Consider the following 26,108-nt stretch of genomic DNA (forward strand, 5'->3'; position numbering starts at 1 on the left):
AAAAGCGTAGAGATAAAACTCTTGCCAGTCATGATTTTAGGGTTCAAGGGAAACCAAAGACACGGAAACACAGCTTAGTAAAAAGGAAAGGATATGTGTGGGGAAAAAAGTTGGTAAACAACACATAACTCTATAAATTCAACTATTAGCACCTAATATGTGCAAGTGCTAAGTATAGTTACAGATGGAGGGAGAAGTGGGATTCATTGTTGGCGAGAAAAGAGTTACTGTGAGAGGCAACAGCAGTGAGAACTTACACAGTGAGGTTCATCAGATAGTTTGTCTTGCAGGAGCCGGGGTTACGCTCTGAGGACCTGGCCTTAAGTTGATCAGCCAACAGATGAGAGAAGGGAGCTGGGAGTAGTCAGTCAGCAGGGCAGTTGCTACAAGGTGTGTGGGAAGGCTGGTATTCTATCAGTTAACCGTGTTATCAGGAGGGATGGCTGACACTCAGCCCCTGACCTCAGTGATTACATACGGGAAAATTAGAGAACACCCAAGACCCTCTCTGATGATTACCTAAATGTGTGTTACAGATTCCAGGGATGTAGAAGGTATGAGTTTCACATGAAGTTTAAACATTGAAGCAGTTCAGGAAAGTCTCAGTGAGAAGTCAGAGTTGAGTCTTCGAGGTTAACATGAAGTTTAACACTGAAGCAGTTAAGGAAAGAAGGTCTCAGTGAGAAGTCAGAGTTGAGTCTTCAACGGCAAATCATGATGAAGGTGCTCCAGGAAGAGGGGTGGGTGGCAAGAGCATAGAAGCAAGGGCTGGAGACAGTGTGTGTGGGGAAATTAGCAAGATGGCACTAGTCAGGCTCTCTGGCCCCACGCTCTCACACCCTCTCACCCCATGTGCTGTAAACAATGACTTTGCACGGCTGTGTAACAGCTGAGATCGCTTATGGCGCTGCGCATGCATGTCACGAGGTACTCACTTGGTCATGGGCTACTTTATGCAGTAGCCTGTATCAGCCTCACCATGAAAGCCCTGGCTGCCGCTGCATTGGTTCTACATTGGTGCGGCATCACAGTTATGTTATATGAAGTTATGTTATGGCTACGTTTGGTTATGTTATGGCTGTCGCTACAGCTGCTGCGTCAGCCAGGAGAGAGGCTGTGTTGTGGCTGCCCTGCCAGTCAGGAGAGACCAAACGTGTCAGTTCTTAGAGCTCCTTGAGTCTTCTTCCAGCCTCTTAGCTTATGCTTTGCCTACCCTGGGTTCAGCGAACAGTGTGAACAGCAAGACCAGTGGCATCAGGAACAGGATCAGCAATATAATTGGCATCGTCGGCAGGATGTGAAGGGATACCGTGTGAAACTGAGAGGACAGGCCTGTGTGAATTGTTTTATGTCCAGGCCCCTTGACCTGTAGAGTTTCCCATGGCCTGAATTCTGCTGATTGCACACTTAGGGTACAGTTCAGAAGTTTTCCTTTATATTTCCTGCAAGTGAGCAACAGGACCCAGTAGTGGGATGACATTCAGGTTCAGTTCCTTTGGCAAGGCCCTAAGTGGTTGTGTTCTTTTTTCACATCAGTAAAGATATATGTAAGGATCTGGGGTTTTGCTTTACCCTACTTAACAAGCCAGTCATTAATCTGTTACTGTTTTATATCCTAACCTCATAGAATTCCCTCTTCTGTTGTTTCAAGTAGTGTTTAAACATATAATGGCTTGCTTTCTGATATGTCCTGGTCTGTTACCCCCTAATTCACCACCCCCCTGCCCAACTTTTATTTGGACTATCTGTTTTCTTCATTTCTGTCTTGTTCAGTTTGGATTCCTCTCCCAGAAGTTTTTCTCAGTGTGGGAACCCATCTTAGGAAGGAGCCTTGGTGAATTCCATGAGTTTATAGGGTTAGATTGCTTCAGCTCTTTTGGGCCTTTTGCCCAAAACCCCTCCAGTTTCCCTTACTTTTCTCAAATTGATCCACATTGCTCTTCACTGAGTACTTGGTCATCTTGGGGTCCTTCTGTTCTCTGATTTCTCTGATGCCCTGTTGTTTTCCTCTTTGTTGATTTGCACAACTGCTTATAGCACTCATGTCTTGTGGCTGTTAGTGTTCTTTTCCCCTCCTGCTTGTATATGGGGGTTTATGAGGATGCTTTATCTTACAGTTTTGTTTTTAATGTTATTCAAGGGCTTCCATGGTGACTCAGTTGGTGAAGAAAGCCTACAATCCCAGAGGCCCAATTTTGATCCCCGGGTTAGGAAGATCCCCTGGAAAAGGAAATGGCAACCCACTCCAGTATTCTTGCCTAGGAAGTTCTATGGACAGGGGAGCCTGGCAGGCTGCAGTCCATGGGGTTGCAAAAAGAGTCAGACACAACTTATCAACTAAACCATGAGCTTTTAAGTTGCTATCTGGTTGTTTTGGTTTTATATGGGAATTATATCAAAGGCTATATTGCTGCTGCTGTAACCATTTCTCCAGAATTGTTATTGTGGGTTCTTGAGTAGAAAGACGATGCGATTGTGACTGAATATGTCTCACCTAACATCTTACACTGTCTAGAGAGAGTGTGGTTGTTAGTCCACATTCGTTCTTTAACTTTCTCATTTCTCCATATTGAGACGTGTTATTTGCTTATAATGCTCATTTGCAGATTTCCATGGAAATAATAGCTGCTTACCATCACTCTTTTCAGATTCACTAAGAATCTTTCCCCGGACAAAATCAATTTGAGCACCCTGAAAGGGGAGGGTCAGCTGACCAACCTGGAGCTGGATGAAGAGGTTCTACAGAATGTGCTGGAGCTCCCCACCTGGCTAGCCATCACTCGGGTCTACTGCAACAGGGCCTCGATCCGGGTGAGAATGTGGTCAGAGGGCTGCTGCTCTCTTTGGCCAGCAGGCCTGCCCTCGTGAGGGCTGCCTCCCATAGCCCTGAGTCTTTGCTTTCCTCTTTCAGATCCAGTGGACAAAGTTGAAGACACACCCAATTTGCTTGGTAATGGCCTTTCTTGATTGCAAGTAATCAAATGGGGAAGGCGGGGGTAAGGTTTTAAAGGAACTGAGAGAGGATGGGGAGGAGTGAGATAGGCTGTCCCTTCTGGGAGTGTGGGTGCTTCCATCTGGCTTGTGAGCTCCTCTGTGAGATGGGGTGACTGTGGTCTGGGTTTTTTCTAGAACTGCTGTGCAGTAGAGCAGGTAGCTCTGAGACACAAGTCCTGAGTTGGTTTTGCTTTGAATTTTGGTTTTTATAACAAGTTTTGCTGTCCTGATAGAAACTGATAACAGTTTCTATCTTTACATTTCCTTTGAATTCCTGTTGGAGGAAAAATTAGAAGTTTATTCACGTTGACTGTTGGGTGATTCTCAGCTAAAAGCCCTTCGGGAAGGATATATATATATATATATGTATACACACACACACACATACACACATAAACACACACACACACATCCCCCAAGGACTGGAATCCCCAGGAATAGTAATATCTCTATAACTTGGACTTACACACTTTCATTTTCTGCTGTGAGCTAATCCCATGCTTGTCATGAAGTTCCGCTGCTAATAGAAATAGAAGGGGGAAGATGAGGCCTCTCTTTGTATTTTAGTTTGTTTGTTCATTCATTCGACAAACATTTATTGTTGGTCCACTGTGGACACAGTACTTGACTGGGTGCTGGAGCCCAGAGACGGATAAGACAGTCTGTGCTATGTGGGGCTTCGTGCAGATGCTTAGGTCTCCATGGCTTTTATTTCAGTGTCTGGATAAGGTAGAGGTGGAGATGAAGACCTGTGAAGAGCCTCGGCCGCCCAATGGACAGTCTCCCATTGCCCTCGCTTCAGGACAGAGGTTAGTTGCTTTGGGTCCTATTATTTCCAGTGTATCGATGAGTCCAGATCACCTTTTAATTAAAAATTAGCAACTTTTCATTATGGAAAATTTCAGACATACACTAAATAGTGTTAATGAGAGAATAGTGTAATGAACCTCCATGCACCCAAGATCTAACTTTCACAATTATCAACAATTTACTGTTCTTTTTCTGCCTTTCTTCTGCCACTTTGTGAGTGTGTGTGTGTGTGTGTGTATGCACACGCTGTAATACTTGAAAGCAAATCCCAGATACCATATGATTCCATCTGTAAATACTTCTGTATTAAGTGTCATTAACGAAGATAGAGAAGAAAGAAAAAGACTCCACAATACTATTACCACAATTAATAGGATTAATAGGGATTCCTTAATATCATATAACACTTATTTCATATTTAATTTTCCTGAGTTGTCTCTAAAATATTTTTTACAGTTCAGTTTGGCTGCGAAGAGCTCCACACCTTATATTTGGGGATATGCCTTTTAAAGTTATTTAAGGGTTTCCCTGGTGATCCGGTGGTTAAGAATCCACCTGCCGATGCAGTGGACACGGGTTTGATCCCTGGTCCAGGAAGATTCCACGTGACACAGGGCAGCTTAGCCCGTGCACCATCACTACTGAAGCCCATGAGCCTAGAGCGCTCGCTGTGTGATAATAGAAGCCACAGCAAGGAGAAGCCCGTGCACTGAAACTAGAGAGCAGCTCATGCAGCTAGAGAAAGCCCTCGAGCAGCAGCAGAGACCCAGCACAGCCGAAAAAAATAGCATTTTTTAAAAAAGAAGAAAAACCTTAAAATATAAGGCTCTCTAATTTTAAACAATCCCCAATGCCACGCTTTTTTATATGTAATTTATTCTTTGTAGAAACTGGATTATTTATTCTAAAGAATCCCCCATGTTTTGTATTTTGGCTGATTGGATCCTCGAGGTATTATTTAAGATGTTTCGTTTAATTTGGTAGTTAAAGACTTGATTTGATTCATTTGTTCATTTTCTTGGTGAGAATACTTCATGAATAGTACTGTGTATTTCCTATTGTAAATAATGGGAGGTGCATAGTATTCCTTTGGTTAAGATTAACCAGTGGGGGGGAAAAAAAAAAAAGATTAACCAGTGGATTCAGATGATGTTGGCCTGACTTGTCAATTGTGATAAGTTCCTCAACTACCTCTCACCTCATGGTTTAGGTACCATTGAGGATAGTTGTCTGTAGATCTATTATTTCAGTGTAAGTTGGAAAATAGAGATTTTATATCTCTTTTTTTCCTGTTGCATTTATTACTTGTGATTTTCTATAGAGAAAACTTTACAGAGACTTTCTTTCACTAACTATTAATATTTGATTACTGTGAAATACAGTTTGTACAGGAGTGTCAGGATAAATGCTGAATTCTTTACCTTTATTTAGCAAGTTTAAGATTTATGAATTGACACCCTAATAATCTCTGGAGAGATTTCTTTTGGGTGGGGAAGAGTGAAGGAGGTTTATCATTTGGAATCCATGTATTTTTTACATCGTTATTAAGGTGTAATTGAGGGAGAATAGGCTGTACATATATAAAGTCTACAATCTGATAAGTTTGGGTGTATGTATATGTCCATGCAGCTGTCAGCACAATCAAGATAATAGCATATCCATTGTCTCAAACTATTGTTGATCTCCCTGCCCTTTGCCCTTCCATCCCCAGGCAGTGACTTTCTGTCAGTATAGATTGGTTTGCATTTTCTATGTTTTCTAAGTGAAATCATGAAGTATGTACTAGTTTTTAGTGGCTTCTTTTATTCAGCATAATTATTTTGAGATTCATCCATGCTGTTGAGTTTATCGATAATTCATTTCCTTTATTTATTCTATTTGATTTATTTATTTAGTATTTATGGCCATGCTGGGTCTCTATTGCTGTGCTCTGTGGCATGTGGGACCTTCCCTGATCAGGGACCAAACCCTGGTCTCCTGACTGGCAGACAGATTCCTTACCACTGAGCCACCAGGGAAGCCCAGTTCATTCTTTTCATTATTGAGTAATGTTCCATGTGTAAGTAGATCACAACTTGTTATCTATTCACTTGTTAATGTTCATTTTATTTCCAGTTTTTGGCTATTGCAAATAATGCTGCTATAAACATTCATGTACAAGTTATTGTGAGGTCATGTCCTTTTATCTCTCTTGGCTAAATGCCTAGGAACGGAATAGTTGGATGGAATCGTAGGTGAGGATTTAACTTTTTAACAAACTGTTGAACATTTCCTGGTTGATTTACTATTTTACATTCATTTTTCATTTTTTATGTGCCTTTACATTTTTTACATCCTACGTTTATATTTTCTTATAAGATATATTTGTTGAATACTTGATAGTACACAACACCGTTACACAATTCCGTTACAGTCATTATTCTTTTTGATGTTCAGTTGTCCCTATCTTTGGCCAATGAGAGCCTTTCAATATCACCTGTATCCTTTGGACAAGATCCCAGTAGTCTTTCTGGTTTTATACAGAGCAAATCAGGCTTCTTTTATTCTCTTCTCTTTTATCCTTACCTCGGACCTGGAATCAGACATTTCTCTAAGCAACCTGATTCTTTTTAGTGAGAAATGTTATTAGTATTTATTTAGAGACAATAGTCTGGGCAGAGTTGTATTCATTGTGTCGTCACTGCTTTAAAGCCTTTTCAGTTCTAGAGAAAAAGTATTTTTTAAGAAAGATATAAATAAATCATGATAATATCTTAAATTTCTCAAATTGAAAAAAGAGGATTTTGAGTAACTTTTTAGATTTACTATTTGCATTTTTAAAATTAATTTATTTTTAAGTGAAACAAAGATGAATATTTTTAATGACAAAGAAGATAGACATCATAAACCATCAGACACCTAATAACAAAGAAACAAAGCAAAAATCAGAAGAAATATAAGGGAAAGAAAAAATATATAATCACAGTGAGACATGTTAACATTTTTCTGAGAATATTTTATCAAGTGCATAAAAAATAAGAATAGGAGCATCTTGAATGATGTCATTAATAATTTAAATATAACAGATTTCTATTTATATTAATTTATATTATTTTTATATCCTATACAAATATATTTAAAGTTTTATATATCATATTTCATTATTAGATGTCCATAGGACATTTAGAAAAGCTGGCAAAAAGATAAATGTTGCTAAATTTCAAAAAGTAGAATTCCTTTTTTTTTGTGATTCAGTTACATATATACACATATATTATTTTTGAAATTATTTTCCCTTATAGGTTATTACAAGATACTGACTATAGTTCCCTGTGCTATACAGTAGCCTTTGCTGCTTGTTGCATATCTATTTTTTTAGATGAGAAAAACAGCATCCTATTGATACTAAGTCAAACAAGTGGAATCAAAATATCTTAAATTTTTTAGTTAGGCAAAAATTTACAAATTTTCTAAAATATATATGTTATACATATTATGTATATAAAGGTATAAAAGAACTTTTCTACTATGCTTGATAAAGGCTTGAGAAAGAATATATAAAAAAAAAGGAGAGATGAAGAAATTGGAAAATAAACTAAATGAAATGGGAGTACTGAATATGAAATAGAAAAAGTGAAACAAACTAGATAAAAGTAAAAGTTCCTCATATAGTCCAGTTGTTTTTAAACGTGGCTGCTCATTAGAAACATATCTGGAACTCTGGTGAAAAAAAGCAATACCTGGACATTTGTATTTTTCAAAAAATTCCAAGATAATTCTGGTATGCGTATGAATTTTAAAAAGTATTCCAGGATTTTCTATTAAATGGTAGTTTTGGTGATATAGAATTCTATTATTTTTCTGTTGACCAATCATGATACAATGGTATTATGAGTAATCACAGTAGTGAAAGATGTTTATCAATTTTCATAATCAATAGCCAGACAAAAAGTAAAAGGCAATTACAATTGCAAGCCATAATGGCAACGCGATTAACCTAACAATGTAAAATAATTACATACAATTTGGGGGGTAAAGCAGAGTGATGTGGTAAGTGAAAATACATACATTCACCTGTTTTCATCTGCTCAGCCTGTCTATATCTTTTGATTAGGGCATTTAATCCATTTACACTTAAGGTAATTATCCATATATATGATCCTATTACCATTTTCTTAATTGTTTTGGGTTTATTTTCTCTTGTTTCCTGCCTAGAGAAGGTCCTTTAGCATTTGTTGTAAAGCTGGTTTGGTGGTGCTAAATTCTCTTAACTTTTGCTTGTCCGGAAAGCTTTTGATTTCTCCATCAAACCTGAAGGAGATTCTTGCTTCATAAAGTATTCTTGGTTTAGGTTCTTCCCTTTCATCACTTTTAATATATCATGCCATTCTCTTGCTTGTAGAGTTTCTGTTGAGAAATCAGCTTATAGCCTGATGGGAGTTCCCTTCCTTTTCCCTTGTTGCTTTTATTTTTCAGGACTTCCCTGGTGGCTCAGATGTGAAGAATCCGCCTGCAATGTGGGAGACTAGGGCTCGATCCCTGGGTTGGGAAGATCCCCTGGAGGAGGGCATGGCAACCCACTCCAGTATTCTTGCCTGGAGAATCCCCTTGGTCAGAGGAGCCTCACGGGCTACAGTCCTTGGGGTAGCAAAGAGTTGGACATGACTGAGCGACTAAGCACAGCTCTGTCTTTAATTTTTGTTAGTTTGATTATTATGTGTCTCAGTGTGTTCCGTCTTGGGTTTATCCTGCCTCAGACTGTCTGTGCTTCCTGGACTTGGTTGACTATTTCCTTTCCCATGTTAGGGAAGTTTTCAGCTATTATCTCTTCAAATATTTTCTCAGGTCCTTTCTCTCTTCTTCTGGGACCCCTACAATGCAAATGTTAGTGTGTTTATTGTTGTCCCAGAGGTCTCTTTGGCTGTCTTCATTTCTCTTCATTATTTTTTATATATTCTGTTCTGTAGCAGTGATTTTCACCATTCTGTCCCCCAGGTCATTTATCTGTTCTTGAAAGTGAAAGTTAAATCACCCAGTCGTGTTCAACTCTTTGCACACAGTCCATGGAATTCTCCAGGCTAGAATACTGGAGTGGGGAGCCTTTCCCTTCTCTAGGGGATCTTCCCAACCCAGGGATCAAACCCAGGTCTCCTGCATTGCAGGCAGATTCTTTACCAGCTGAGCCACAAGGGAAGGCCAAGAATACTGGAGTGGGTAGCCTGTCCCTTCTCCAGCAGATCTTCCCGACACAGGAATTGAACTGAGATCTCCTGCATTGAAGGTGGATTCCTTACCAGCTGAGCTGTCAGGGAAGCCCTATCCATTCTTCTGTCCCAGTTATTCTGCTGTGGATTCCTTCTAGTGTATTATTTATCTCTGTTTGTTTGTTCTTTAGTTCTTCTGAGTCTTTGGTAAACATTTCTTGCATCTTCTCAATCTTTGCCTCCATTCTTTTTCTGAGATCTTGAATGATCTTTCCTATCATTTTTCTGAATTCTTTTTCTGGAAGGTTGCCTATCTTTACTTCATCTAGTTGTTTTTCTGGGGTTTTATCTTGTCCCCTCATTTGGGACATAACTTTCTGCTATTTCATGGTGGTTAAGTTTCTGTAATGTGGTTTTTCTTTTAGTCGCTGTGGGACTGTGGTTCTTTTTGCTTCTGTCTGCCTTCTGATGGAGGAGGCTAAGAGGCTTGTGTAAGCTTCCTGAGGGGAGGGATTGATGGTGGGAGAAACTGGGTTTTGCTTTGGTGAGCAGGGCCTTGCTCAGTAAAGCTTTAACCCTTTAAACCACCAGGGAATCTGCTGGTGGGTGGGATTATGCTCCCTCCCTAGTATTTTTTTGGCCTAAGGCGACCCAACCCTCTAGGTCTATGGTTGGGTGCTGGCGACCTCCAAGAGGGTATACCCCAAGGAGGACCTTCCCAGGCTGGTTGCCCCCATCCCTGTGGTGAGCCCCTCCTGACCCACACCTCCTCCACACGAGACTCTCCAACACTAGCTCCTTTCCTCTGAGTCTTAGTATGAGGAAAATTTTGTTTGTGCCCTCCAAGACTGGAGTCTCTTGTTTCCTCCAGTCTTGTGGAAGTCTTGTAATCCAATCCTGCTGGCCTTCAAGGTCAGATTCCCTGGGGAATCTGGGAATCGGCAGTCCCTTTGTTGGATCCCCAGGCTGGGAAGCCTGACAGGGGGTTCACAGCAGTGGGAGAACTTTGGTGTTATTGTTCTCCAGTTTGTGAGTCATCCACCCAGAGGGTATGAGATTTGATTTCATCATGATTGTGCCCCTCCTACCATCTCTTTGTGGCTTCTTGTCTTTGAATGTGAGATATCTTTTTTGGTAGGCTCCAGTGTCCTGTTGATAGTTACTCAACAGCTGGTTGTGCCCTCACAAGAGGAGATGAGCACACGTCCTTCTACTCTGCCATCTTGAACCAGAAATATTTGCGTTTTTGTTCATATGCTAAATTTTGTTTCTTAACAACATTTTATAATAAATAATTCACTTTTTAATAGTTTCAAAAATAACAAAGACTAATATAACTTCTAGTAAGACTACTGAATGCAGTAGCTTTGTGTGTGTGTGTGTGTATGTGTTTTTTGTTTTTGGCCACATGGCATGGCTTATGGGATCTCAGTTCCCCAACCAGGGATCGAATCTGGGCCTTCGGCATTAAGAGTGCAGAATCCTAACCACTGGATCACCAGGGAATTCCCATATGTTTGCTTTAACCTTATAATATATTTCATTAGAGATGTATGGTCAAAATACTGTGTTTTAAAATTACTGGAGGGACTTCCCTGGTGGTGCTTCCAGCACAGGGGGTGTGGGTTGTGACCCCTGGTGAGGGAGCTAAGATCCCTCCTGCCTCACAGCCAAAAAAACCAAAATATAAAACAGAGGCAATATTGTTACAAATTCAATAAAGACTTAAAAAATGATCCACATTAAAAAAATCTTAAAAAAATAAGTAAAATTACTTGAAATCATTCTTTGTATGGTTGGGTACCAACTTGACATACAGAGGATTTTTTAGGACACATTTTTCAGAGCAGTTTTAGGTGTAAACAGTAGTACTAAGAGGAAGTAACAGAGATTTCCTGTATACCCCCTGCTCTCAGCACACACAGAGCCTCCGCCGTTATTGACATCCACCAGCCAGAGTGGTTTGTTTATTATGATAGATGAACTTACATTGACACATCATAATCACACAAAGTTCATACTTTACATTAAGGTTCACCCTTGGTGGGACATTCTATAGGTTTGGACAAATGTATAATAACACACCTTCACTGTTATAGAGTATCATACAGTGTATTTTCACTGCCCTAAAAATCCTCTGTGCTCCACTTAGTCTTCCTTCTCCCTGCCCCAATCCCTGGCAACCACTGGTCTTTTCACTATTCGCTAGTTTTTCCTTTTCCATGATGATTCCATCTCTTTAGATTGCCTTCTTTCACTTAATAATATGCATTTAAGTTTCCTCCATGTCTTTTTATGACTCTGTGGCTCATTGCTTTTTAGTGCTGAAAAATATTGCATTATCTGGATGTACCACAGTTTATCCATTTAATAGTTACAGCATCTTGGCTGTTTGTTTACAAATTTTGGCAATTATGAATAAAGCTGCTATAAATGTCCATGTGTGGACTTTAACTTTTAAATTCCTTTGAAGTGTATATAAAGGAGCATGATTGCTGGATCATATGGTAAGAGTATGTTCAGTTTTGGAAGAAACTGCAGAACTGTCTCCCAAAGTGACTTACCATTTTACATTACTACTAGCAGTGAATGAGAGTTCCTGCTATTCCATGTCCTTGTCAGCATTTGGATTAGTAATTAATGAAAGTCGCTCAGTTGTGTCTGACTCTTTGCAACCCCATGGACAGTAGCCTGCTAGGCTTCTCTGTCTGTGGAATTCTCCGCATTTGGTGTTGTCAGCAATTTGGATTTTGGTCATTCTAATAGGTGTGTAGCGAATCTCACTGTTGCACTAATTTCCATTTCCCTGATAACATATGATGTAGAGCTTATAAGACATATGCTTGTTTGCCATTTGTATATCATCTTTCATAAGGGATCTATCAAGGTCTTTGGCCCATTTTTTAATTGTGTTGTTTGTCTTCTTGTTGAGTTTTAAGAGTTCTTTGTATATTTTGGATAACAGTCTTTTATCAGATGTGTCTTTTTGCAGATATAGTCTTAGTCTATGAGTGGTCTTATTCTCTTGACATTGTCTTTCACAGAGCAGATTTTGAAACTTTAATGAAGTCCAGTGTAGCTGTTATTTCTTTCATAAATTGTGCCTTTGGTGTTGTATCTAAAATGTAATTGCCAAACCCAGTGTCATCTAGGTTTTCTCTTATGCTGTCTTCTAAGGGTTTTATATCAGTTTGTTTTAAATTTTTAAATTGTTTTTAATTTAGTTTTTAAACTTGTAAAATTACACAGTTCCAAAGTTAAAACTATAAAACAAGGTATGTACATATGTTTGTATTGTCCCTGCTCCATTTTTTACACAAAATATAACATACCATAAACACTTTCCACATTGCCTTTTTCTTTTAAAAGTATCCTGGAGATCAGTTCATAGATGTATATAAGGAGATGCTTCTTATTCCTTTTTGCACCTGCAAAATACTCAGTATATTTTATGGAGGCATCATGGTTTATATAGCCAGTTCTCTGTTAATCAGTTCAGTTCACACACTCAGTCGTGTCCAACTCTTTGCGACCCTATGGACTGCAGCACGCCAGGCTTCCCTGTCCATTACCAACTCCTGGAGCTTATTCACATTCATGTCTATTGAGTTGGTGATGCTATCCAACCATCTCATTCTCTGTAATCCCCTTTTTCTCCTGCCTTAGTCTTTCCCAGCATCAGGGTCTTTTCCAGTGAGTCAGTTCTTTGCATCAGGTGGCCGAAGTATTGGAGTTTCAGCTTCAACATCAGTCGTTCCAATGAACACTCAGGACTGATCTCCTTTAGGATGGACTGGTTGGATCTCCTTGCAAGTCCAAGGAACTCGCAAGAGACTTCTCTAACACCACAGTTCAAAAGCATCAATTCTTCGGCACTCAGCTTCGGCACTAGTCCAACTCTCACATCCATATATGACTGCTGGAAAAACCGTAGCCTTGACTAGAGAGACCCTTGTTGGCAAAGTAATGTCTCTGCTTTTTAATATGCTGTCTAGGTTGATCATAACTTTCCTTCTTCCAAGGAGTAAGCGTCTTTTAATTTCATGGCTGCAGTCGCCATCTGCAGTGATTTTGGAGCCCCCAAAAATAGAGTCAGCCACTGTTTCCCCATATATTTGTCATGTGCTTATGGGACTGGATGCCATGATCTTAGTTTTCTGAATGTTGAGCTTTAAGCCAACTTTTTCACTCTCCTCTTTCACTTTCATCAAGAGGCTTTTTAGTTCTTCTTCACTTTCTGCCATAAGGGTGGTGTCATCTGCATATCTGAGGTTATTGATATTTCTCCCGGCAATCTTGATTCCAGCTTGTGCTTCATCTAGTCTGGCATTTTATATGATGTACTCTGAATGTAAGTTAAATAAGCACGGTGACAATATACAGCCTTGGCATACTCCTTTTCCTATTTGGAACCAGTCCGTTGTTCCATGTCCAGTTCCAACTTTTGCTTCCTGACCTGCATACAGATTTCTCAAGAGGCAGGACAGGTGGTCTGGTATTCCTATCTCTTTCAGAATTTTCCACAGTTTATTGTGATCCACACAGTGAAAGACTTTGGCATAGTCAATAAAGCAGAAGTAGATGTTTTTCTGGAACTCTCTTGCTTTTTCCATGATCCAGCGGATGTTGGCGATTTGATCTCTGGTTCCTCTGCCTTTTCTAAAACCAGCTTGAACATCTGGAAGTTCACGGTTCACATATTGCTGAAGCCTAGCTTGAAGAATTTTGAGCATTACTTTACTAGCGTGTGAGATGAGTGCAATTGTGCGGTAGTTTGAGCATTCTTTGGCATTACCTTTCTTTGGGATTCAAAAGAAAAGTGGCCTTTTCCTGTCCTGTGGCCTCTACTGAGTTTTCCAAATTTTCTGGCATATTGAGTGCAGCACTTTCACAGCATCACCTTTTAGGATTTGAAATAGCTCAGCTGGAATTCCATCACCTCCACTAGCTTTGTTCGTAGTGATGCTTCCTAAGGCTCCCTTGACTTCACATTCCAGGATGTCTGGCTCTAGGTGAGTGATCACACCATCATGATTATTTGGGTCATGAAGATCTTTTTTATACAGTTCTTCTGTGTATTCTTGACACCTCTTCTTAATATCTTCTGCTTCTGTTAGGTCCATACCATTTCTGTTCTTTATTGAGCCCATCTTTGCATGAAATGTTCCCTTGGTATCTCTAATTATCTTGAAGAGATCTCCAGTCTTTCCCATTCTATTGTTTTCCTCTATTTCTTTGCACTGATCACTGAGGAAGGCTTATTTATCTCTCCTTGCTATTCTTTGGAACTCTGCATTCAAATGGATATATCTTTCCTTTTCTCCTTTGCTTTTTGCTTCTCTTCTTTTCACAGCTATTTGAAAGGCCTCCTCAGACAGGCATTTTGCTTTTTTGCATTTCTTTTTTGGGGGATTGTCTTGATCCCTGTCTCCTGTACAACGTCATGAACCTCCATCCATAGTTCATCAGGCACTCTGTCTATCAGATATAGTCCCTTAAATCTATTTCTCACTTCCACTGTATAATTGTGAGGGATTTGATTTAAATCATACCTGAATGGTCTAATGGTTTTCTCTGCTTTCTTCAATTTAAATCTGAATTTGGCAATAAGGAGTTCATGATCTGAGCCACAGTCATCTCCCAGTCTTGTTTTTGCTGACTGTATAGAGCTTCTCCATCTTTGGCTGCAAAGAATATAATCAGTCTGATTTCGGTGTTGGCCATCTGGTGATGTCCATGTGTAGAGTCTTCTCTTGTGTTGTTGGAAGAGGGTGTTTGCGTTCTCTTGGCAAAACTCTATTAGTCTTTGGCCTGCTTCATTCTGTACTCCAAGGCCAAATTTGCCTGTTAACTCCTGGTATTTCTTGACTTCCTACTTTTGCATTCCAGTCCCCTATAATGAAAAAGACATCTTTTTTGTGTGTTAGTTCTAAAAGGTCTTGTAGGTCTTCGTAGAACCATTTAACTTCAGCTTCTTCAGTGTTCCTGGTTGGGGCATAGACTTGGATTACTGTGATATTGAATGGTTTGCCTGGGAAACGAACAGAGATCATTCTTTTGTTTTTGAGATTGCATCCAGGTACTGCATTTCGAACTCTTTTGTTGACTATGATGGCTGTTCCATTTCTTCTAAGGGATTCTTGCCCACAGTAGTAGATATAATGGTCATCTGAGTTAAATTCACCCATTCTAGTCCATTTTAGTTCACTGATTCCTAAAATGTTGACGTTCACTCTTGCCATCTCCTGTTTGACCACTTCCAATTTGCCTTGATTCAGGGACCTAACGTTCCAGGTTCCTATGCAATATTGCTCTTTACAGCATCAGACCTTGCTTCTATCAGCAGTCACATCCACAGCTGGGTGTTGTTTTTGCTTTGGCTCCGTCTCTTCATTCTTTCTGGAGTTATTTCTCCACTGATCTCCAGTAGCATATTGGGCACCTATCGACCTTGGGAGTTCATCTTTCAGTGTTCTATCTTTTTGCCTTTTCATACTGTTCTTAGCCTTAGGCAACCTTAAATGTACTTTCTGTATTTATTCTGATCATTTTGTACAGATGGAATAGTACATTTTGTGATCATTTGAGATTGGTGTCTTTCTCTTAGCATAATGTTTTCAAGGTTCAGCTATGTTGTAGCAAATATCAGTACTTTATTCCTTTTATGGCTGAACAACATTCTATTGTATGGATATACCACATTTTACTTACCCATTCATCTGTTGATAGACATTTGGTTTGTTTCCACTGTTTTTGCTAGCATATTTTGGAATATACTCCTGGGAGAGGGACTGCTAGATCAAAGGGAAAATGCATGTATAATTTTTATAGACATTGCTGAATTTCCCTTTGTAAGGATTTTACAGTTTTGTGTTACCACCAGCAATGTTTTGAGTTCTTGTTTTCTGGAAACCTTTGTTGTTAGTGTTCAGTCATTCAGTTGTGTCCGACTCTTTGTGACCCCATGGACTGCAGCACGCCAGGATTCCCTGTCCTTCACTATCTCCTGGAGTTTGCTCAAACTCATGTCATGAGTTGGTGATGCCATCCAACCATCTCATCCTCTGTCGTCCCCTTCTCCTCCTGTCCTCAATCTTTCCCAGCATCAGGGTCTTTTCTAAACAGTCGGCTCTTCCCATCAGGTGGCCAGAGTATTGGAGCTTCAGCTTCAGCATCAGTCCCTCCAGTGAATATTCAGGATTAATTTCCTTTAGGATTGACTTTTTGATCTCCTTGCAGTCCAAGGGACTCTCAAGAGTCTTCTACAACACCACAGTTGGAAAGCACCAGTTCTTTGGCGCTCAGCTTTCTTTATGGTCCAACTCTTATATCTGTACATGACTACTGGAAAAACCATAGCTTTGACTAAACAGACCTTTGTTTGCAAAGTGATGTCTCTGCTTTTTAATACTCTGTCTAGGTTTGTCATAGTTTTTTTTCCCAAGGAGCAAGTGTCTTTTAATTTCATGGTCGTACCTACTGTCCGCAGTGATTTTGGAGTCCAAGAAAATAAAGTCTCTCACTGTTTCCATTTTCTCCCCATCTCTTTGCCTTGAAGTGATGAAACCAGATGCCATGATCTTAGTTTTTTGAATGTTGACTTTGAGGCCAGCTTTTTCACTATCTTCTTTCACCTTCATCAGGAGGCTCTTTAGTTCCTCTTTGCTTTCTGCCATAAGGGTGGTGTCATATGCATATCTGAGGTTATTGATATTTCTCCCAGCAATTTTGATTCCAGCTTGTGCTTCATCTAGTCTGGCATTTTACATGATGTACTCTGCATATAAGTTAAATAAGCAGGGTGACAATATATAGGCTTGAGGTACTCCTTTCCCAATTTTGAACAAGTCTATGTTGTTCTATGTTTGGTTCTAACTGTTGCTTCTTGACCTGCATACAGGTTTCTCAGGAGGCAGGTAAGGTGGTCTGGTATTCCCATCTCTCTAAGAATTTTCCAGTTTGTTGTGATCCACACAGTCAAAGGCTTTAGTATAGTAAATAAAGCAGAAGTAGGTGTTTTTCTGGAACTCTCTTGAAAGGTCCAGGAACCTTGCCAATGGACAGTATTGTCAAACTTTAGGATTTTTGCCTAATCTGAAGATGACACATGGTACTTCTGTGTGGGTTTTTGGTCAAGTGTATTGAGGTACATGGACAGGGAAGCCTGGCGTGCTGTAGACCAAGAGTTGGACATGACTGAGCGACTGAACTGAACTGATTGAGGTACATAAATCATAAATGTGTAGCTTAGTGATTCTTTACAGTTAACACATAAGAAATAGACCACTTCCAGAATCCCAAAAGCCTCCTGTGCCCTTCCTAGTCATACCCCCCTCAAGGATAAGTTTATCCTCAGTTTTAATACCATACATTAGTTTCCCTATTTTAAAATTTATATAAATGTAATCATATAATGCATGTGTATCTATATACTTTTGTACATATGTACATGTGTATCTACATACTTTTAGCTCAGCATGATGTTTTTGAAAGTCATCCATGCGGTTCCATGTAGTTATTGTTCATTCATCCTCATTACTATATGATATTCCATTACATGCCACAGTTATCTATTCTATTGGAAACGGACATTTGGTTTGTTTCTACTTTCTGGCTATTTAGCATACTGTTGCTACATGGGACTGTCCTTTGTCATGAGTGGTGGTTAATACATGACTTTATGCATTTGTCAAAACCTTGTATGTGTATCCTGCAAAGAATTATCTTTTCTATATGTAAGTTGAAAATTTAATTTTTAACTAAAGAAAAAAATAGTAATGCTATCAACATTCTTATACATGCCTCTTGGTAAACATATGTACACATTTCTGATTGGTCTGTATCTACAGTAGAGTTGCAGGGTCATAGGCTGTGAATATGTTCTGCTTTAGTTCATACTGCTGAACAGTTTTCCAAAGAACTTATACCAATTTTGCCCCAGCAGTATATAAGCGTTCCATTTGTTAGCGCTTAGTATTGTCTCTCTTTTTATTTGAACCACCTAATAATTGTGTCACATTATGATTTTAGTTTACACTTATTGATGAGTTATTAGACTTTCAAATTTCTTCTTTCATAAAACATTGATGTTTCCTCCCATTTATTTTGGGGGTTATTTGTGTTTTTCTCTTTAACTTGTAGAAGTTCTTTTTATAGTCTGGAAACAAGTCCTTGGTTACATACATGTATTACACATATCTTCTCCTACTGTGTGGGTTTGCTAAGACTCCTAATGTTATTTTTTTATTGATCAGACATTATTAATTCTAATGTGGTCCTGTATATCTTTATTTCCTTTTATGGTTAGTGCTTTTTGTGTTTTATGAAAGGAATCTTTTCCTATCTCAAGGCATGAAGATATTTTCCTATGTTTTCTTCTAGCTTTATTGTTTGACCTTTCACATTTAGATCTACAATCAATCTTGAAACTGGTTTTTTGTTTGTTTGATGCAAGATGAAGGTCAACATTATTTTTTCTCTTTATGGGTAGCCTCAAATTGACCATGCACCATTATTGAATTTTCCCTACTTCACTGTCATTTTTGTCCTGAATCAAATGACTCTCAGTACAGTTCTGATATATGAGTGAGGTGGAACATCTTTTTATGATTAGCATCTATTTGCATTTATTTTTCTGTGAACTGTCCCTACTTTGTCACATTTTTATTGGGCTTTTGGTCTTTTTCTTTTCAGTTTTGTGAAACTCTTTATACATTAGAGATATTAGCCCTTTGTGATATAAATTGTAGAGATGTGTGTGTGTATATGTGTGTGTATTCAGTTTATAATTCCCAGACCTTTTTATCTGTTAAAATGAGAACTGTGTCACCTGCATGTCAAGAATGTCTGTGTTTTCCATGTCTAGAAGGACTTTAAGGATGGCCTTCTTTTCTCTACCTGCGGTTTTGGCCTCTCTGTGACGTACAGCTGTGCTCTCTGGGGTGGATTTGACAGGCAGAGGTGGGTCTGTTCTCGACTCGATTCCACAGGGTTAAACCTCATGCTCACCTGGCTGTACTTCTTTCCTCTTTCACCACTTTCACAGAGCATGTTCTGTCTTTGAAGACGTTATTGAAACCGACTATTTCCTTTCTGTAGTGATAATATCTCTCCTCATAGACAACAGTCTGTGGACTTGGAAAATATTTTTTTCAACTTATTCTTTCTAACCAGAAGGAGATTGTTTCCAGGTCAACTCTTTCTTTTTTTTTTTTTTTTCAGGTCAACTCTTTCTTTTATTCCATTCTTAAAAAAGAAAAATCTCATCAGAAAGAGTACTGCATCATCATAAAAATTTTAGAAATTTAAAAAATATAAAGCTGAAGTGGGAGGTGAGAACTTTAAATAAAGCATCTACAGTTCTAGCATCTAAAGACAGGCATTATTAAAAGTCTTAAGTCTTCCATTATAAAGAGTATGTATAGGGAATTCCCTGGTGGTCCAGTGGTTAGGACTCAGCATTTTAACTGCCTGGGCCTGGGTTCAGACCCCTTGTTAGGAAACTAGGATCCTGCAAGTTATGGCACAACCAAAAAAGAAAAGAGAGTATGCTAATGCCCGAATCTCACATGATGCTGAATATTGGTCTGCCTCGTTTGTCGTAGTGAGTATGGCTTTGCTGAGAAGGTGGTGGAGGGGATGTTCATCATCGTCAACTCCATCACCATCAAGATTCACTCCAAGGCCTTCCACGCTTCTTTTGAATTGTGGCAGCTCCAGGGCTACAGTGTCAACCCCAACTGGCAGCAGAGTGACCTGCGCCTCACCCGCATCACTGACCCACACCGAGGAGAGGTAGTCCTGCCATTGCTGGGGGGAGAATGGGAGGGTTCAGAGGAGTCATTCTTGTTTAAAAAGTGTATTTATTTTAATTGGGGAATAATTGTTTTACAATATTGTGTTGGTTTCTGCCATACATCAACATGAATCAGCCATAGGTATACACATGTCCCCTCCTTTTACCTCCCTCCCACCTTCCACTCCATCCCGCCCTTCTAGGTGGTCACAGTTTGAGCTCCCTGTGTCATATAGCAAATTCCCAATGACTATATTCCTGTCTTGGGTCAAAGGCTTCCCCATTCTTGGGAACCCGAGAATCCCTTCTGTCTAGTGTTCCTTTTCCTCAGTTAAGAATTTGTGACCCACTGCCTTCTGTGAGTAGGATCCCAGCTAAGAATGGTGGAGGTCTCTGCCTTGCCAGTTTTTTCCCCTTGGACTTGCTGCCTCTTGATTAATTTCATCCACAATATTAAGGGATTTTACTTTTTTTCCTTCTAGGTTTTAACATTTAAGGAAATAACCTGGCAAACACTTCGAATCGAGGCAGATGCTACAGACAATGGTGATCAGGACCCAGTCACCACTCCATTGAGGCTTATTACCAACCAAGGCAGGATCCAGATAGCCCTCAAGAGAAGAGTGAGTGTGTTCTCTGTCCTCACGAAACGTCCATCTTTTGTTCTCTCAGACAGCGCTGGAGTTTGTATTTTCTCCTTTTTGTGTGTTATTGGCCCCTGAAATGACATTTGAAAGGGGAGGATCTGCAGTTCAGTGTTGCACTGAATCTACTATTGAGGGAACATGTCTACCTCCATTGTTTTAATTTTGGAAATAACAATTTTACTTGTATATGGGGACATAGGCAGTTGATTATTGCTGCTTTTTGTTAATCACAGAAAACTTTTGTAGTTTGGTAAGAAATTGACTCTCCAAAGTACTTGATATTTTCCTTTCTTGTGTTGAGGATTGAAAAGCCATCTCTGACATTGGTTGGGCAGTAGTCACTTTGAGGAGTTGGGATGGCACCAGATGTGGAAGCTTCTGTTCTCTGTGACCCCTCCAGACCAAAGATTGCAATGTGATAGCTTCCAAGCTGATGTTCCTGTTGGATGACCTGCTCTGGGTGCTAACGGACTCGCAGCTCAAGGCTATGATGAAATATGCAGAGTCGCTGAGTGAGGCCATGGAGAAGGCCGCCCAGCAGAGAAAGAGCCTGGCCCCTGAACCTGTACAGGTTAGAGGTGAAACAGAGACCCTCTGTGGCGGTGGGGAGATGGCAAGCCAGACCTAATTCACGCCAGCATAGGTGGAGCCTAGATTTTGTCCGCTTATTTGGGGGAATGTGTCATTCACTTCTGTATGTGCGTGGGCTCTGCCTGTGCCTTTATCCCGTTTTCTATTCATCTGGTGCCTCTAGTGTGTTAGGTGTACAGTGCTGGTCACTGGACAGCCTCTTGTTCCTCACCCTGGAACTCTTGCTGTCTTAAAATACAGACCATAAACAAGTTATTACAATGTGGTGTGATAAGCGCTGTAATATAGGTGAACACTGTGCCGCCAGAGCGCAGGAGAGGGATCCTGGGCTGAAAGAGGGCGCTTAAGGGAGACTTCCCGGAAGACGTGTGTTAGCCTCAGTCAGATATGTTCTGGGTGGGAGGGAAGCGTAGAAGGCAGTTCAGATGTCAAAACAGGACTCTGACAGTTACTAGATTAATTATAATTTGGCTTCTTTGGATTCTTTGGGTTGTTTAGATGGGACAGACCTATGTGAGCTACCAGGCATACCGTTATGAGGGGCGTCACTGTACCTTAGGAAAGACTTAATGGGCTAGAAGTAAAAAGATGTATGTTTATTTATATGAATGTAATACCACATATAATTGTTATCATTATCACATAGAAAAGCAAATGAAGTTCCACCATATAAAGAAAAAAGTGTAAAATTCTTCAAGGCTATAAAAATGAAATCTTAGGAGATATTACTATTCAGTGTATAATAAAGTATGCATGATTAAAAAGAGTGATTATTGAGAGGGAAGGGACATCTTATCAAATTGTGGTTTTCTTCAGGCCGAACTAAAGCTTTAAGAAAGCCAGCGAGGAAGCTGTCCGGGTCTGGAGTTCTTTTTTTTTTTTCTTTTCTTTTTTTTTCCGGGTCTGGACTTTTTGTTTTTCTCTGTCACACATAGATCACCCCACCTGCTCCCAGCGCGCAGCAGTCCTGGGCCCAGGCGTTTGGTAGCAGCCAGGGCAGCAGCAGTAGCAGCAGCAGCCGCCTCAGCCAGTACTTTGAGAAATTTGATGTGAAAGAGTCCTCCTACCATCTGCTCATCTCGCGCCTGGACCTGCACGTTTGTGATGATAGCCAGTCCCGAGAGCCAGGTACCCCATGAGGCCCGAGCCTGGGTGGGTGGTCCATCACTGCCTGCAGCTCTGGGCGATGCAAGGCTCTTTTCAAGATCTGTTGGGGTACTTTGTTGGCTTTGCATATCACAGTCTTCCTTGGGTCTCAGCATTCCTGGGGCAGCTTTCTGTTACTGCTAGTCAGCCTTTAGGGTTCAACAGAACCACCTGTGAGACAGTAAAATACAGGGGCTGGGCTTCTTCCCAGACCTCACTAAATTGTAATCCTCAGGGATAGAGCCCAAGCAGTGTATACTTTTTTTTTCCTCCCTAGTGGGCATTGCTGAGCACTATTATAAGCTTTCCAGAGGGTAAATTCAACTATAAGAAACCTCAGAATTTTCAGATCTTTGAGTCAATTTATATATAAATGTGTTCTTCCCAAGCAGAGAGGTTACAGTGTGTTCTTGTCATACTTTTTCATTCATTAGCGCAATTGTTATTAAATACACATACACATTTATTCAGAATGAAAAAGTAATTGGCTCATTTCTTTCCTTTATAAGTCTTAGGGAAATCACTTCACCTCTCTGAGTTTCTTCATCTGTGAACTTGAATTAAACCATTTCTTACTCACAGGTTGTTATCAGGCTCAAATGAGTTAATATACTGCACTTGGAGGACCTTAATAATAGGCCAGTGTTTGGATTATTATTTCTCTGCTGCTGGTTCCTTCAGTTCTCTTTGCTCCCCCTAGGCTCCCCTTTGCTGCCAGCTCTGGGTTTAGATGCCATCGTGTGGTAGCTTGTTCTGTTGCTGCCTTTTCGTCTCTGGAGGTTGTGTTTGCCTCTTAATGAGACTGAGACTCATCTTCCCCGGGGGAACGAGCTACCTTTTATTCCTGGGTCACCAGGCTCTACTGCCTCTGACTCTGCTCTGCCTTGGTGTTGAAGGGACTTAGCCTCCCTCCACTCCCAAGATGAGAGAGCTGGAAGGCGCGGTGACAGGGTAAAGGTGGCTTCTGCCACTCACTGGTTTGCTACCCACTCATTTTGAAAGTTCTTTGCTAAAACAATTATTATTTTGTTCGGTTATTTCTTCCAAGTGTTACTATGAAGACTTTGGAGTTTTGTTTTGTTGATTCCTTTCAGAAATATTCATTAAAAATACATTGTGGAAAAAAAAAAATACATTGTGGAGAGTTTCATCCTCTTGCTAGATGAGGGTGTAGAGCCGTCTTCTTCATGTAGCAGGGTTCTATAATCCACACTAAGATGTGAATGGCTAGCTCTCCCTGAAGCCCCCATTTATTTATGAAGCTGGATTAATCTATTCGGTGGATTTTAGGGACATTTTTGATGAGACAGAGGGAAAACACCCAGCCAACCGTACCCAGATGTGGCATATGACTGTGTGAAAGGCCAAGGGACACAAGGAGTTCTTGTGACTTTGATTCTTCCCCTTAGATTTGGGAAGAAAGAAGGAAGAACTCCGTGTTATAGGAAGGTCTCTAAGATTGTCTGGAGTGGAGTTGTCCTGGTCAATATGGCAGCCACTAGCCACTAATGGGCACTTGAAATATGGGCTGATCCAAATTGAGTGAAGCTTTGTTTCGTTTTGCCATGCCATACAGCATGTGGCATCTTAGTTCTCCAACCAGCGATCAAACCCATGCCCCCTGCATTGGAAACGTGGAGTCTTAACCACTGGACCACCAGGGAAGTCCTGCTGATCCAGATCCCACAAGTGTAACATACACATGGGATTTCGAAGATATAATACAAAAAATAGATGCAGAATACCTGGATAATTATTTTCATATTGATTGCATGTTAAATAATAATCTTTGGAGTGTATTGGTTTAAAGTGTAATAATAAAATTAATTTTACTTTTCGAAAGAAAACCTTTTTTAATATAGCTACTAGAAAATTTTAAATTATTTATGTGGCTTATGTTACATTTCTATTGGATAGCATTGCTCTAGAACTCTCTGTCCAATATGGGAGCAAATAGAGAGAGACATGTGGCTATTTAAATTAAAATAAAAATTAAATAAAGTTAAAAATTCAGTTCCTCATTTGCTCCAGTCACATTACAAGTAATCTATGGGCCCTAGAAGATGTCCGTCGTCACAGAAAGTTCTTTTGGACAGGGCTGCTCTAGGGACTCCTTGAAGGCTTTATCTATTGGCTTTTTCTTTAAGGACACTATAGCCTGAATGTTGGGGCCTCTGACTGACCCACTTATCTATCCCTTGGTGTTGGAGGTGATGTTGTTGGAAACTTTGTAGGTCATTGAGGACAGGGTGGTTTGGGGTGGGGCAGCACTGTCTCTTAACATCAAACTGGAGCAGCTCACCCTTCAGGCTTCCGGGAGGAGGTGAGTGGTTGATGGGGAAAAGAGTGTCATCTGCCTCTTTAATTATTTCCCTCAGGTTAAGGGCTGTGAGCCGAAGCTTGCTTTCTCTCTCTTCAGGGTAGGCTATCCTCTTCCCACCATCTCACTGGAGAATTTTAGTCATTTATATACATTATTTACCATTTATTTGTCACATATGATTATGTGTTTATAATTATATATGTTGATAGTTGGTAATTATATTTGATCTAGATTTTTTTATTCTGGATCGTATTTTAATATGTTCAGTCTGCATAGTCGATTGTTCTTTTAGTTCCAAATAAATCCCATGGGAGCATGGCTGTGAAACACTCTCCCTCCAGTAGCCTAGGTCATGCATTTCAACTGGGATGCTATCACCGTCAGTAGATAAAAATTCACTTTTTTCTTTTAAACAGATATATATTTATTGATGGGCTTCCCCAGTGGCTCAGTGGTAAAAAATCTGCCTGCACTGCAGGAGATGCAGGAGACACACGTTTGATCCCTCGGTGGAAGATACTTTGGAGAAGGAAATGGCAACTCACTGCAGTATTCTTGCTGGGAACATTCAATGGACAGAAGAGCCTTCAGTGCAATAGTCCATAGGGTTGCAAAGAGTCAAAAATGACTGAGCATGCACGCAATATTTATGGATATATAATTCACATACTATATCATTCACCCATTTAGAATATACAACTCAGTGTTTTAAAGTGCAGTCATAGGGTTATGTGATCATCACTGCAATCTAATTTGAGAACATTTTTGTCATCCCTAAAAAAAACTCTGTACCCACTAGCTGCCAGTCCCCATTTTGCAGCTCTGAACAGCCACTGAGCTTTCTGTCTTGATGTGTGCCTGTTCTGGACATTGAAAATTGGTGAGGAGTAGAGATGAAAAAAAATCTTAGCTATAACAGTGCTTAACTCGATTTCACAAAATTTTATTCCTTAGTATTTAATTTCTCTTATTGAGTTTGCTTGGGTATCATATGAGCAATGTTGATATTGAGTTCATGGAAGATCAGGGCTATAAACTATGGCAAATAGATGGCTGTGATTAGAGGACTTTGAGTCTTCAAAATCCTTGATCTCAAAGTCAGATGGTGAGAGGTGGCTTGTACATACTTCTTGGGTACCAATGGCTGCCTCATCAATGTTGATTATATTTAATCCTTGGGGTATTTGGCCATGCCATGTGGTGTGCAAGATCTTAGTTCCCTGACCAGGAATTGAACATGTGCCCCCTGCAATGGAAGTGCAGAGTCTTAACCATTGGACTGCAAGGGAATTCCCGTTAATGCTTAGTACTTTTGTGAACTTTGAGAATTAAATACAAATAGTTTATATTTTATTATTTAATTCCACAAATTGTTCAACAAGTCAGTAATTTAATTGTGTTGAAAAAATGACACCATCTGAATGAATATCTAACATCTAGTTAAGCAAAGAGTCGGACACAACTTAATGACTCAAACAACAACAAACTTAAGCTAAAAGTTATTTTCTCATATTAAGTGAAAGTTAAAGGTTAATGAAAAATAATTTTAAGAAATTAATTAAAAATTTTTGTTTATTTCAAACATAATTTTGAATAACTAAAAATTTGATTATATCACT

The 26,108-nt window shown here is 39.8% G+C and overlaps 1 protein-coding gene and 1 non-coding gene across 4 annotated transcripts in view; one reads left to right on the plus strand and one right to left on the minus strand.

Moving 5' to 3' along the window:
* The window catches only part of UHRF1BP1 (UHRF1 binding protein 1), a 73,604-nt gene that overhangs the window by 20,392 nt on the left and 27,104 nt on the right, over positions 1–26,108 (plus strand). For 2 of the 3 annotated variants that reach the window (XM_043907225.1, XM_043907226.1), the window contains exons 2-8: positions 2,649–2,811; positions 2,912–2,950; positions 3,712–3,803; positions 19,592–19,781; positions 20,265–20,405; positions 20,830–21,000; positions 21,956–22,148. In XM_043907225.1, the coding sequence (XP_043763160.1) occupies positions 2,649–2,811; positions 2,912–2,950; positions 3,712–3,803; positions 19,592–19,781; positions 20,265–20,405; positions 20,830–21,000; positions 21,956–22,148 (989 nt within the window). Of the gene's footprint in view, positions 1–2,648; positions 2,812–2,911; positions 2,951–3,711; positions 3,804–19,591; positions 19,782–20,264; positions 20,406–20,829; positions 21,001–21,955; positions 22,149–26,108 lie in introns of those variants that run through there. The other variant, XM_043907227.1, reaches the window with a different exon arrangement.
* TRNAK-CUU lies at positions 10,420–10,492 on the minus strand. The gene has a single exon. It is a non-coding gene; the product is annotated as a tRNA-Lys (tRNA).

The sequence above is a fragment of the Cervus elaphus genome, chromosome 7 (genome assembly GCF_910594005.1).
Source record: "Cervus elaphus chromosome 7, mCerEla1.1, whole genome shotgun sequence".
In the NCBI taxonomy this organism is placed as follows: Eukaryota; Metazoa; Chordata; class Mammalia; order Artiodactyla; family Cervidae; genus Cervus; species Cervus elaphus.